Source organism: Mycothermus thermophilus (genome assembly GCF_041956435.1).
Source record: "Mycothermus thermophilus strain CBS 625.91 unplaced genomic scaffold VTJ04scaffold_1, whole genome shotgun sequence".
Taxonomy (NCBI): Eukaryota; Fungi; Ascomycota; class Sordariomycetes; order Sordariales; family Chaetomiaceae; genus Mycothermus; species Mycothermus thermophilus.
This window is the reverse complement of record NW_027191427.1, coordinates 4,573,704-4,584,667: the sequence shown is the minus strand read 5'-3', so window position 1 is coordinate 4,584,667 and position 10,964 is coordinate 4,573,704. Positions and strand designations below refer to the sequence as shown.

Here is a 10,964-nt window from a genome sequence, read left to right as displayed (position 1 = left end):
AGTGGGAGCAGGCTCGGTGGGCACTCGGGTAGTCGACGACCGATCGGCCGGGTCTGTGGATAGTTGTTATGGTCCTATGGATGTAGTGTTGGAAAAGAAGACGAGTATGTTGCGGAGGAGATCTGGAACCATTAGAGTTCTTCGTCCTGAGCCCCCAATATCAGACAGCCACCTCGGCACTATCCTCCGCCACAGAGCGAATCAGCCCGAGCCTTAAAAAAGGCCACATGAAGCAACGCAGGATGGACAAGGCCTGTGCATGTTGTGGTCCGAGTCATTCTGATGCACACGACAAGCCGAAAGGGAGGAAGACGGAGATCCCCCCCTTTCCGCAAACCATAGTAACGTCGTTTAAACAAGAGCAGCTACGTAGGCGTGTGGCGAACCGGCGAGGTTGTTGATCACCCGGAATACCAACAGCCTCAACCGCATCGAGGAGGTGAGCAGCTGAGTCTGTCCAAATGCTGTGTATCACAGATCACAAGGCGGATGTGTGGCTGCACGGCGTGGTGATGGAGGGTATGGAAGTGTGGGGTGTGGAGCCTTATGTCCCGGGAAGCTCCTCAACCCGCGATGATGCAATCGGGCGCCAGGATTGCAAACAATGGGACTGAAGGCCCTCACAGAAGCCCGAAACCGTCCCACGCAGCGCGTGCCCAGCACGGGAGGACACGCACTCGCGGATGGTGACATCAAAGATTGCGGAGAGCAGCCGTTGAAGGTACAAGGAAATGGAGAGTTGACTGTTGCATTTCCACTGGATTAAACGTTAGCAGGAGTAGTAGGTATCGACAGAGGTGGTTGATGAGTTGACACCGTTGATAACGGTTTCTTAGGCTTTTGATCGACGGATTAACAGAACCAGGGCAGCGAGCATGTCGAAAACTCGATTTCTAGCTGTCGCCAAAATCTCCTTGTTTGTCGGCTTCTACTGGCAGCAAGGCATGCCGATCGCGGCCTCGTGTGGAAATTTTATCCCACAAAGGAAAGAAAACTTTTCAGACATTTGACCGAATGAGCGATTTCGATCTTGAAAATTTCCGATCTCGAACCGGGTGCCTAGGGAGTCTTGACTGTCGGAATTGACAACGGCTCGAATTCACAAAAATGGTGAATGGGCAGGATGAACAGAGCTCAATTCGTCGACCATCGATTCATCAATCCAACAAATGTCCATGAACCATCTCGCCGTCGAGTTGCCAAGTTGTTGTCCTCCCGAGACAGCCGAAGAAACAGCATCGTGGCTGGCCTTGTGGAGTAGATGGCTTTGGCCAATCCCAACCTTGGACGCCTCCATTTTAGGAAACCCTAAGACCCGACCTCGCACCAAGCCAAGATCGATGCCGAAGCCGATCTCCACAACATCATCGTCGATATTCAGTGTATGGTGGACTTCCCAAGACCCCAGACGCCATGCCTCACCTTTCGGCTTGATGGCCAAGGCAAGATGTAGCAGTGCCTAATGGTCTCCGGGAAACCCCCAAACATCCAACTGGCCCCGAGGAGGGACATTACAACCAATCCACCCTTTGAGTGTTGGACTCGACTCTGTCTTCAATCCTGCTGAATGTTTGCTCCTTGGGAGCCCATTGTCATGATGGACAACACGGCCCACGGGGGTTATCTTTTGCCAGACTCGGGGACGTGTTTTAACTGATGATCAAGCTCTGTTTGCTCGGTGTGATATGAGCATTCGAGTTTCTCGCATCGCCCGAGGATTCAGACGCATTTGTGGTTCGTCCGTGAAGGACATTGATGTCCGTCCATCAAAGAGAGCATCTCCACATCGAGACGCACTCCTCTGTTAATCTCTGGGGCCCGTCAAACAACCCGTGAAGTCACCCAACCAAGTATACCTAGTGGCCCGAACGGTGGCAGCGGCCTGGGGGTTGAGGCAAGTGACTTACACTGGTACTCGATGTCGAAAGAATCCCAGCAGCCTTAGGAATCAGATCAAATCTAACTGGTCCATTTGACAAGGAGTCGTCTGCGAGAGAGCGCTGAACGGCCCAGCCACCAGGACTCTGTGTGGTGTTTCGACATCGAACAGGGCGCAAGTGCCCAAGGTCAGCCTCGGCCTGGGAGAGCAGCAGGGAGACTGGAAATGAGAAAAAGAAAGTCACCAGGGGATCTTCCACCGACCTGATCGAGACGCACTTGGTTGGGATGGCCTTGAGGATTCGTTACGAGTCTCTCGCCGGAACCTCTCAGTTGTCCTGTCCATGAATGTTGATGGCGGTGACATATAGTAAGTACGGAGGAGCATTGCTCCGTCTTCTCCTTGACAAAGGGACGGCTACTTGACCCGGAAGTGTCACGAAGATAGTGAGGTAACTCCCAAGCAGGTGACTGTCGATCGCATCTGCAAAGGTTCTGCAATCGAGTCACCAATCGTCTTTGCCACACGCTTCATAGATTGATGTGGCTGAGGATGGCTCTTGCGCTGCAGAGGGTCGGCTGGGCGGGTGGACGGAGTAACTGTACTTTTAGGATGAGTTTTCTTGGTGCACATTGTCATTAGAGAGGCCAACATCAGGTGGAAGCGCTGGATGGGAGATGAAAGTTTGGGCGTCGCAGAGGCGTCGCAGACAAAGGTCACCAGCCGCTCAACACATCAATTCCCCAGCAACCCGCCGCGGTACCTGGCCAAGGTGCCCACATCTTGCGTGGCTGGAATCAGGCCCGCCCAGGCCGTCGATGGTTTTCCGATGGGGCGGTTCGTCCCCACTTTGCGGTTCCATGGGAAACTGGAATTGCCCTGCGGTTTTGGATGGAGATTGTGGAAGCAGCTTCACGTGAAGAGTAACATCAACAATCTCGGAAGAGACAAAGGCGAGCCAATATTAGTATTCCGTACTTGCGGCAGAATTGCACTACTACTATAGAGTATATACCGTAACCGTGGCTCAATGAAATCGGAGATGCCGCATGCTGGGGAAGAATTGAATTGTGTGTTTCATTCATGCCGTGTGGCCTTGGCCCCGCCTGCCTTGGAAAGCAGACGCGTTTGTCGCGAATCTGACACGGGGGCCTGACGGGATGGATGTGCTTGCGTGCAGCTCCAACCTCCCGTGCTGCCGGATCTGGGGCAACCACGAGCCGACCAACCACATCGACTGTGTCCAGCCCCAAACTCCAAACCTCCATCCCGTCGCGATGCAGAGCAAAACACCACAAACCTGAACCTGAGGTGACCCCATAACCACATCAAACCGACCCAAACAATTTTACCTCGCTGCTCGTTTCTCGGTTGTCGGAAGGAGCGTGCCATTCAAGCAACCACGATGCCGGGCCTCAACAACAAGGAGGTGCCGTTTGCGCTAATCCCTCCTTCCGGAGCAACACAGCTCCACCCACCTGCCGAACCGGGCCTCTCCCACCGGGGCCTCAGGAGATTGCAGTCGGCCCATGCCCTTGGATCAGCAAAGGCAACAGGCCCCGGCCAGCCATCGCTCATTTCGCAGCAACGGCACCACTTCCAGTCTCAGTCCCGCCCTCAACTTCAACAAGACCTGCTGTTGCCATCCCGTCTGCCGCCGCCGTCCTCCTCTTCTTCCCCATCCCCCCAGTTGCAATCCTTTAGTCAACGCCTTCTCGCGAGACCCTCTCCTTCTCCTCTTCCTCCTCCCGCGGCGACGGCGACGCGAAGACATGCAAGTACCAACCCCTCATCCCAGAGAGCACGCTCCAACAGCGACGCACCACCTCTTCCAGATCCCGCGCAGTTCGCCGCAACCATGACCGCCGCCAAAACCCGGCCCTCCGTCCTGAGCAAACGCTCCCTCGCTGCCGATGCTATGTCCCTCGAGAGGTTGATTCGCGAAGGTCCACCGAACGGCGATGTTGAGGGAGCCCTCGAGAGCACGCGCCTCAAGATCCTCGACCAAGGTATTCGCTCCGACAGCGACGGCATGGTGAGTACATGTCTTCATCTTGTGCCGCTCTCGCTGGCCTAGGCGGCATACTAACCTCTCGGAAGTCATCGCTCCGCATCTACGTCTGGCTCATTCTGCTTAATGCGCCCATGCTCGACACCGACAGCTATCTGGCCCTGATCCACCGCGGCGCGTCGCCAGCCTACTCCAAGATTCGCAACGACACCTTCCGCACCCTGTCCACAGATCCCCTGTTTCGCCGACGCGTCAGTGAGGCGAGCCTGATCCGTTTGCTCAATGCCTTTGCCTGGACCTTGCATGACGCCCGGGAAGCGGAGCGTATGCGCGACAACGCCAGCGTAGCCAGTATGGGCAGCCGAGCCAGCAGCACACGTTATTCTCTCGATCAGTCATCTAGCCGTCCAGGAACAGGATATGGAGGGAGCGATTTTGGCAGTCCAGCCTCGTCACCGGCAGCTAAGCGGGCTCGGGCCCGGACCCTGACCACCGAAGGCTCCGTCGCCAGCGTTACCGCAACTGAGACCGCGACCTACGTCCAGGGCATGAATGTGTTGGCTGCTCCGTTCCTCTACGCCGCTCGCAGCGAGGCCGAGGCCTACGTGGCCTTCCACCAGCTCTTGACCAAGGAATTGCCAGGTTATATCCGTGGCGCCATGGACGGAGTGCATAAAGGCCTTGCTTTGGTTGATAAGGTTCTGGCCATTGTCGACCCGAAGCTCGCCATGTACCTGCTGTCCAAGAACTTGACAGCAGAAATCTATGCCTTCCCATCTGTCCTGACCCTTTGCGCCTGCACGCCTCCGCTACCCGAAGTGCTCCGCCTCTGGGACTTCCTCTTTGCCTATGGGCCACATCTTAACATCCTGTGCATCGTCGCTCAGCTGGTTATGATCCGCGGAAAGATCATGGAGTCGCCTAGGTACGTAAACTTAGAGAAATCGCGACGGAAAGCAAGTCATATACTAACCGTCGGTCACATTTAGTCCGAACAAGCTGCTCCGTTCCTTCCCGGCCCTCCAAGCCGAGCAGATCAAGCGGACAACCCTGGCCATTATCAAGATGATTCCTGACGATGTCTACGCCGAAATAGTGGCTCACGCACGGTAACGGAAGCCGAGTCACCTCTTTTCTCACGCACGATAGCTATGAGCAGGCAAAAGTTGATCAGGAATCGGCTCTCGCCATTGCCCTCGAGCTTTTAGTCCGCTGTCCCACTGCAGGACGGCCGAGTTTTATCAAGTCTCTCGACATCTCGACGTAACGAGTGGGTTCCCCGGCTGCGGTGAAAAGAGCCAGCTCCGCAGCGCGGTCCAGATGCTACCAAAGAGCAGTGGGTGTCGCGTTTGCTCTTCCACGTGCAAGTGGGCCGCATTCCATACAACGGATGCTGGGGACGTCGTTGCCAGTTGTCCTGTCTTGGGCCCAGTTTCGGTTCACGCCCCTGACCAGGGTAAATGGGGATGGCACATGGCGGTTTGATACCCTGTGCAACTGTTGTAGGTAGCCGTGGCACATTGTGGCTGCTGGCAGTCAGTTGGTGGACGAGGGCTCCGATATTCTGGCTGTCACACTGGTGATAGTGGCACGTAGGGGTGGTGGGTTGGCATCCAGAAAGCCGACTCGATTTTCTAGAGGTTGTTTTTACATATTACGTTGCACCGTCATGGATGGCTTGGAGAACATAAAGGAATCTACGCGGGCTCGCGCGGCGTTTCTGGACCTGGACTCGGAGGGATGGGGATGGGAAAATACCTATATCGACTGCGGTTTTTGGGCATGATAATAATGATGTACAGATCTGATAGTTAGAAAACAATAAAATGTCGGCTGTCTGGACTCCACCATTGTCGTTGTGACCCCTCCCCCTCAAGCCACCGAAAATGAAGGGGGAGCTGTGTATCTCATGTCAAACGGATAGACGTTGACATTGGGTTGTGTAGGTCGGTAGTACCAATGGCCTGTTCCTCATCATCTATATCCCAAGGCCAAGTTTCTTCCCAATGTCGATGTTCTGCGCAACTACAATGTCAAAAGAACTCATCATTGCCCGTGCTCCAGGTTCAACGTCACTGAGGCCGCCACCACACCATGCCGGCACGGGCCCCTGCATGCGCCTTGAGACGTGGCGTTGAATCGACCAGCTGAAGCTTCTGAATCGTGAAACCACGTCCCATGAGAGTTGCCGTTGTTCAACTCTGCTTTTTGTGATCCAACCATTGATTGATGAAGCTGACATTGGCGTCCATATCGGTGTCCCTGTCCCTGTCCCTGTTCCAAGCGGGCGGCAGTTGTGGTTCCGACTAGCCAGGGTGGGTTTGTTTGGATTAGTTTATTCTCTGTAGCTTCTTGGTTCTTCCTGCGAGTTGCCGGACATATGTGCGTTTTCAGCTGCTGTGGTGCCTTGTATTTTCTTTGCCTGCCGCCCACCCCCAATCTCAAATCACTTCTCTCCCTCCCGCCCGCCGAGTCATGGAACCAGTCTCGGAGCCGGCGTTCCTTGGTGGCGAGTCATGGTTTGTTCGTTTGAATGTTCTGTCCAAGAATCTGGGGTTGGGCTGAACACAAGCCCCCATCGATACAAAGAGGACATCCACGTGTTTGTTTTCAGGAACGGACGGAATCAGCGGTGAATAGGAGCGATTACTGGCCTCTTCAACGGAGGTATGTGTGCCAGAACGGGGTGGGATTTGAGATCAAAGAAGAGTGAGCTATCTAGGTACTCATATGGCCATCAACCCGCTCAGCGGTCCAGGTGCTAAGTGTGTACAACATGGGTGGTACGAAGCAGTGCTGTAGTATGCAGAGTTCAACGGCGCCCGTGACCTTTACAACCTCTCCGTGGTTGGGATCCAGACGAGTTTCTCTCTTGGAGCCGAACAACAACTCCGGGGCGAATGCAACGACACAGCACGCAAGGCATTGGAAAAGCCGCCTCTTCCCACTGATCAAATCAGACTCTCCGCCATCTTTCTTGACTGGCTGCGCTCAGATGCGTTGGTGAAGCGTGTGAAACGTTTGACAGGGGGGACTTGATCGGTTAGACGATCGATGGAGCGGCGGCTCCGGCGCCCCTTGGACTGGACCTGACCAGTCCCGGGCCTCTGAGGCGGTCATGGGGTTTGGTTGGTGATGGTGGATCTTGTTCTCAACAACACAACAAAATGCCATGTGCGTTTCCCCCCGATCCAAAGACCGGGGATTCCTTTCCGTCATCTCGAGGTTTTGTTTCTACAAGGGTTTCTTTGTTGTTCAAGAGTAACTAGCTACTTTTCTCCGGCCATTCGCTTCTTCCTTTGCAACAAGCCCGCCCTTACATCTCGATCTTCCAAAAGTGACTTGCATACCGGGTTAACCTCCCTCAAATTATCCGGCGGTAGTCCATCTGTCGAATATATTAACAAGCGGAGATCATTCGACAACTCAATCCAGGACTTGACATCAGCTGTTCTCGAACGTGTCATTGTCTCTTCATTAATCCCAACCCCATCTAACTCTACTCTATTCATAAGCATTATTATCATTACCCCATAACCTCAAACCCGACTTCCCGGGTTCCCAACCGTGTCTTACCAACGACGACGGCCAACATTCCATTTCTACCGCCATTTTGTGTACCGCACCCGAGCGATCTACAAAGACAAAGCTGCCGTTCCTCATTGACAGATACCAACACTTTTCGAAGACGACGACGAAGCCAAAAGGCCCGAGCCAGAGGGAACGAATCCGCTCGAGATTGTCCACCAGAACGAAGCCTGCTGCCTCCAAAATGCATCACTCCATTGCTTGTCTCCTCCTGGCCGTAGGCGGAGCGGTTGGCGTGGCTGTCCCTGTCCCAGCAGACTGGGAACAAAAACCGCTCGGATCCCTCGCGACAGTCTCCAACATGACGCAACACGACATGAGCTGTGCGGAAACGTATGGTGTCGGATGGAAGCAGTGCGGGGGCCCGGTATGTTCTACCCAGGCGATCGAAACGAGGCGACGGTTCGCTGACGGTCGATCCAGACAAGCAAATCGTGCTATAATCCAGATCTCGGTCATGTACGTCTTTGATACCCCTTCCCGACGCACCAAGCCCATTCCGCCGACTGACCACCACCTAGTCATGTTGTAGCGTCGACAACAGTTACTGCACCAAGGGTACTTGGTGCGCGCCAGTGGCTGGATTCTGCTGCTTGAATGTGAGAGCTGGCGCCCTCTCCTTGGACTGCTGGCAAACGCTGACGACGGGAACAGAGCGAGGATCTCGAGACGTGCGCCAAGAATGCGGGGTTCAAGCTGCCTGGCAAATGAACCGGACGAAGCCGCTGATCGATGCCCTTACTGTGGTTGCGAAAAACGGAGTCGACTTGCCACCACCAACAGCCCCTGGCAACACTGATGACTTGGATCGGGAGGGAGGATGCTGAAATATGCAACCGCAGGCGCCCAAGGCTCGGAATGTGTGGAAAGAGGCGGAAGCGGCTGTCCTCGAGGGGGAGAGCGAAGATGTGCCGTGCCGTGCTGGGAGAGTCTGTCGGGCGCCGGATATATGACCATCGAGTTCGTGACGAGCGGCCTATCCCCTGAAGCGGTCGCTCTCGGTCGTCATGAAAGCAGCAGCGGATTCCTCGGAAAGAGGATGGTGGAGAATCTGGTCGGCGGTAATAGCACATGCAGATTCTCAAGTCATGACTTCGTGTTCTATCGTCTACCCGCCAAATCCACATGATATCCACATGATTTGTTAGTTTCGGAGTTAGAACGCGGCGCAGCCGTCCTGGGCGAGCCGGAAAGCGTGAGAAAAGAAGTCCTGCATGGCCGTGTAGTGGAAGAGAATGCCCCCAAGCACCGCGACGTGCCAGAGATTGTGACTCCCTCCAACATAATCGAACATGCCAGGGCACCAGCGCTCGGGAACCTGGCTGGCGTAGACGCAAGCGCCTAGCAAGTAGACGAGAAGGGATTTGGTGATCGGGGCGTAGAAGGCAATGACGTCTTCGAAGCTCCGCGTCAGGGACAGCTGGAGAATGGGCAAGAAACCCGTGGCCGAAAGCGCCACGTAGAAGCCGACTCTCAACCACTGCATATCCTGGCCATTAAACCGGGGATGCCAGGGGAGGATCACACCGCCGACCCCGAGGATGGCCGTGGCGACCATGTAGATCCAGCGGCTCACGGGCTCGCAATAAAAGGCGGTGTACTCGGTCGTCATGATGGATGCTGCGATCAGCAGCGAAATTCCAGTATAGTCGACGCAGGCGAACATGGAGATGAGGCTGACGTCGGCCACGGAGTTCATGGTGTGCCAAATGACGCTGCAGGCCAGGCACTGGCAGGCGGCAAAGAAGAAAACCGCGGCGATGAAAATATCGGCCTTGGTGCTCATGTGGAAGTTGGCGCTCATCGGGTAGAAGTAGAAGGCGACCGAGAGAACAAGGATAAGGCCAATGGCGTGGGACCAGATGTTGACGAGTTCGTTGGAGAAGCCAAAGGCAGACTTGACGCAGGCCAGCTTGGTCTCGGAAAAGCGATACCCCTTGAGGATGTGAGGATTGATTCTCCAGGGGTGCGGAAGGTCGTGGTAGTGGATGAGCCCGTGCTCGCGTGCTCGGGCGATGGCGCGTTGAATGTGCTCCTCGAGAGATTCGGCGGCGCGGAGAGCCCGTTCGATACTTTCATCGACAACACGATGGGCCTCGCCCATGATGGTCTCTGCGGCATTTGCGGCATTTGCCAATCCCTTCTCCCTCAACTTGGCCGCCTGCTCCTCCATCTCCTGAAGCATGCCATCGAGCAGCTCGATGCTGACCTTAGCCTTCTCGTTTAGGGATTCTGCCGCCGCCAGCGCCTCATGGTATCTCGACTCAAGCGTCTCGACCATGACGTGGAGTTTCTTGCGACCGGCACCCATGACTTCCTCCGACACCTGGGAGCATCGGGAACGGACGGCCTGAAGGGTGTTGAAGGCTGCCGAAATGCTCGAGTCCAGAGTCATCTCCCCATAGTTTTCCCACTTCTCAAACTTCTTCTCGAGCTCCGTCAGGAACAGATCCAACTTGAGCAACAGACCTTCCTCACCATCCATGATCTGGTTGACGATGGACTTCCTCCGCTGCTGCGAGCGCCTCCGGCGGCGGACGGCGGGTCGGTTCGGGGCCTCATGGCTGGAGGTCAAGGAGCCATTCGAGTTGTCGCAGGAGCTGAAGGTGAAAGGGGCGGGACACCCCATGTTGGACGAGACGTCCATGGCGGGGCAGGGTACTGACCGGGACGCCGTGCAACAGGATACGGCACCGTTTGCCGACTGCAGATGCAACAGAATAGGGGATCGATGAACGTGACGTCGCCTTTGCGATTTTTTGGATGTTGTGGGCAGAGTTCGTCTAGAGGCAAAGCCCGCAGGTGCGGTTGACTGAGTAATCGGCAAGTTTCCGTTGCAGGAGCGAGATTTTGAAAGAAAGGATCGATGGAAACACCGGAACCCCAGTCTTTTCACCCACGGGCAATATGTACAAATGGTGGATCAAAAGACGTTTGTTTGGGTTCCGGCGTGGACGCACAGGAGGAAATATGTGGAAAGGAGTTGGTGGATTCCTCATGGAGTTGCGTCCGGACGCTCCGCCTGAATCCCGCCCCCTCAGCGCAAGCCGGTTGCAGCCCAGAAGCGCAGAGGGCCAGCATCCCGCAGCCGAATGCGCCCGGTCCCTGTCTCCAGCTGCGGCAGAGTGGGCGGAGAGGGCCACCAATTGGCAGCAGTTCGCAGCTTTGGTGCGTCATGTCTCCACCGCCCCACTCAAAAACATCATCGCGGCCAAGTCCCAGCTCCGACATTTCAAGCATTCCATTCCTTGTGACAGCGCTTTCGCCGAGGCAAGACGTCAGTCAATCGCGAACTTGGCGATTCATGAAGCTTCTGATTGCATGACGGCCTAGCGTCCCGATAGTCGTTATCGGCGACATCGACATTTTCACGTTTCTCGGATAGATCCGAACACGAAACGAGTGGACAGAGTCCTCTTGCCCGACTCCGACGCGGAACTAGGGCCGTCGAGACGGCCGCATATGTTGGTGTCTCCGTGGCATCCA

The 10,964-nt window shown here is 55.5% G+C and overlaps 4 protein-coding genes across 4 annotated transcripts; 2 read left to right on the top strand and 2 right to left on the bottom strand.

Moving 5' to 3' along the window:
• Positions 1 to 3,284: 3,284 nt before the first annotated feature.
• VTJ04DRAFT_1725 (uncharacterized protein) lies at positions 3,285 to 5,003 on the top strand (the record flags this gene model as incomplete). Its single annotated transcript, XM_069359444.1, has 3 exons — positions 3,285 to 3,914; positions 3,980 to 4,815; positions 4,880 to 5,003. The coding sequence occupies 3 exons, from the start codon at positions 3,285 to 3,287 to the stop codon at positions 5,001 to 5,003; spliced, it is 1,590 nt and encodes a 529-aa protein (XP_069224333.1).
• Positions 5,004 to 7,057: 2,054 nt separating this feature from the next.
• Positions 7,058 to 8,010, top strand: VTJ04DRAFT_1724 (uncharacterized protein; the record flags this gene model as incomplete). The annotated part of the gene is made up of 2 exons (XM_069359443.1): positions 7,058 to 7,064; positions 7,406 to 8,010. 2 exons carry the CDS (start codon positions 7,058 to 7,060, stop codon positions 8,008 to 8,010), a joined length of 612 nt encoding a protein of 203 aa, XP_069224332.1.
• Positions 8,011 to 8,022: 12 nt separating this feature from the next.
• VTJ04DRAFT_1723 (uncharacterized protein) lies at positions 8,023 to 8,605 on the bottom strand (the record flags this gene model as incomplete). The annotated part of the gene is made up of 2 exons (XM_069359442.1): positions 8,023 to 8,084; positions 8,131 to 8,605. 2 exons carry the CDS (start codon positions 8,603 to 8,605, stop codon positions 8,023 to 8,025), a joined length of 537 nt encoding a protein of 178 aa, XP_069224331.1.
• Positions 8,606 to 8,634: 29 nt separating this feature from the next.
• VTJ04DRAFT_1722 (uncharacterized protein) lies at positions 8,635 to 10,125 on the bottom strand (the record flags this gene model as incomplete). The annotated part of the gene is made up of 1 exon (XM_069359441.1): positions 8,635 to 10,125. The coding sequence occupies one exon, from the start codon at positions 10,123 to 10,125 to the stop codon at positions 8,635 to 8,637; it is 1,491 nt and encodes a 496-aa protein (XP_069224330.1).
• Positions 10,126 to 10,964: the final 839 nt, after the last annotated feature.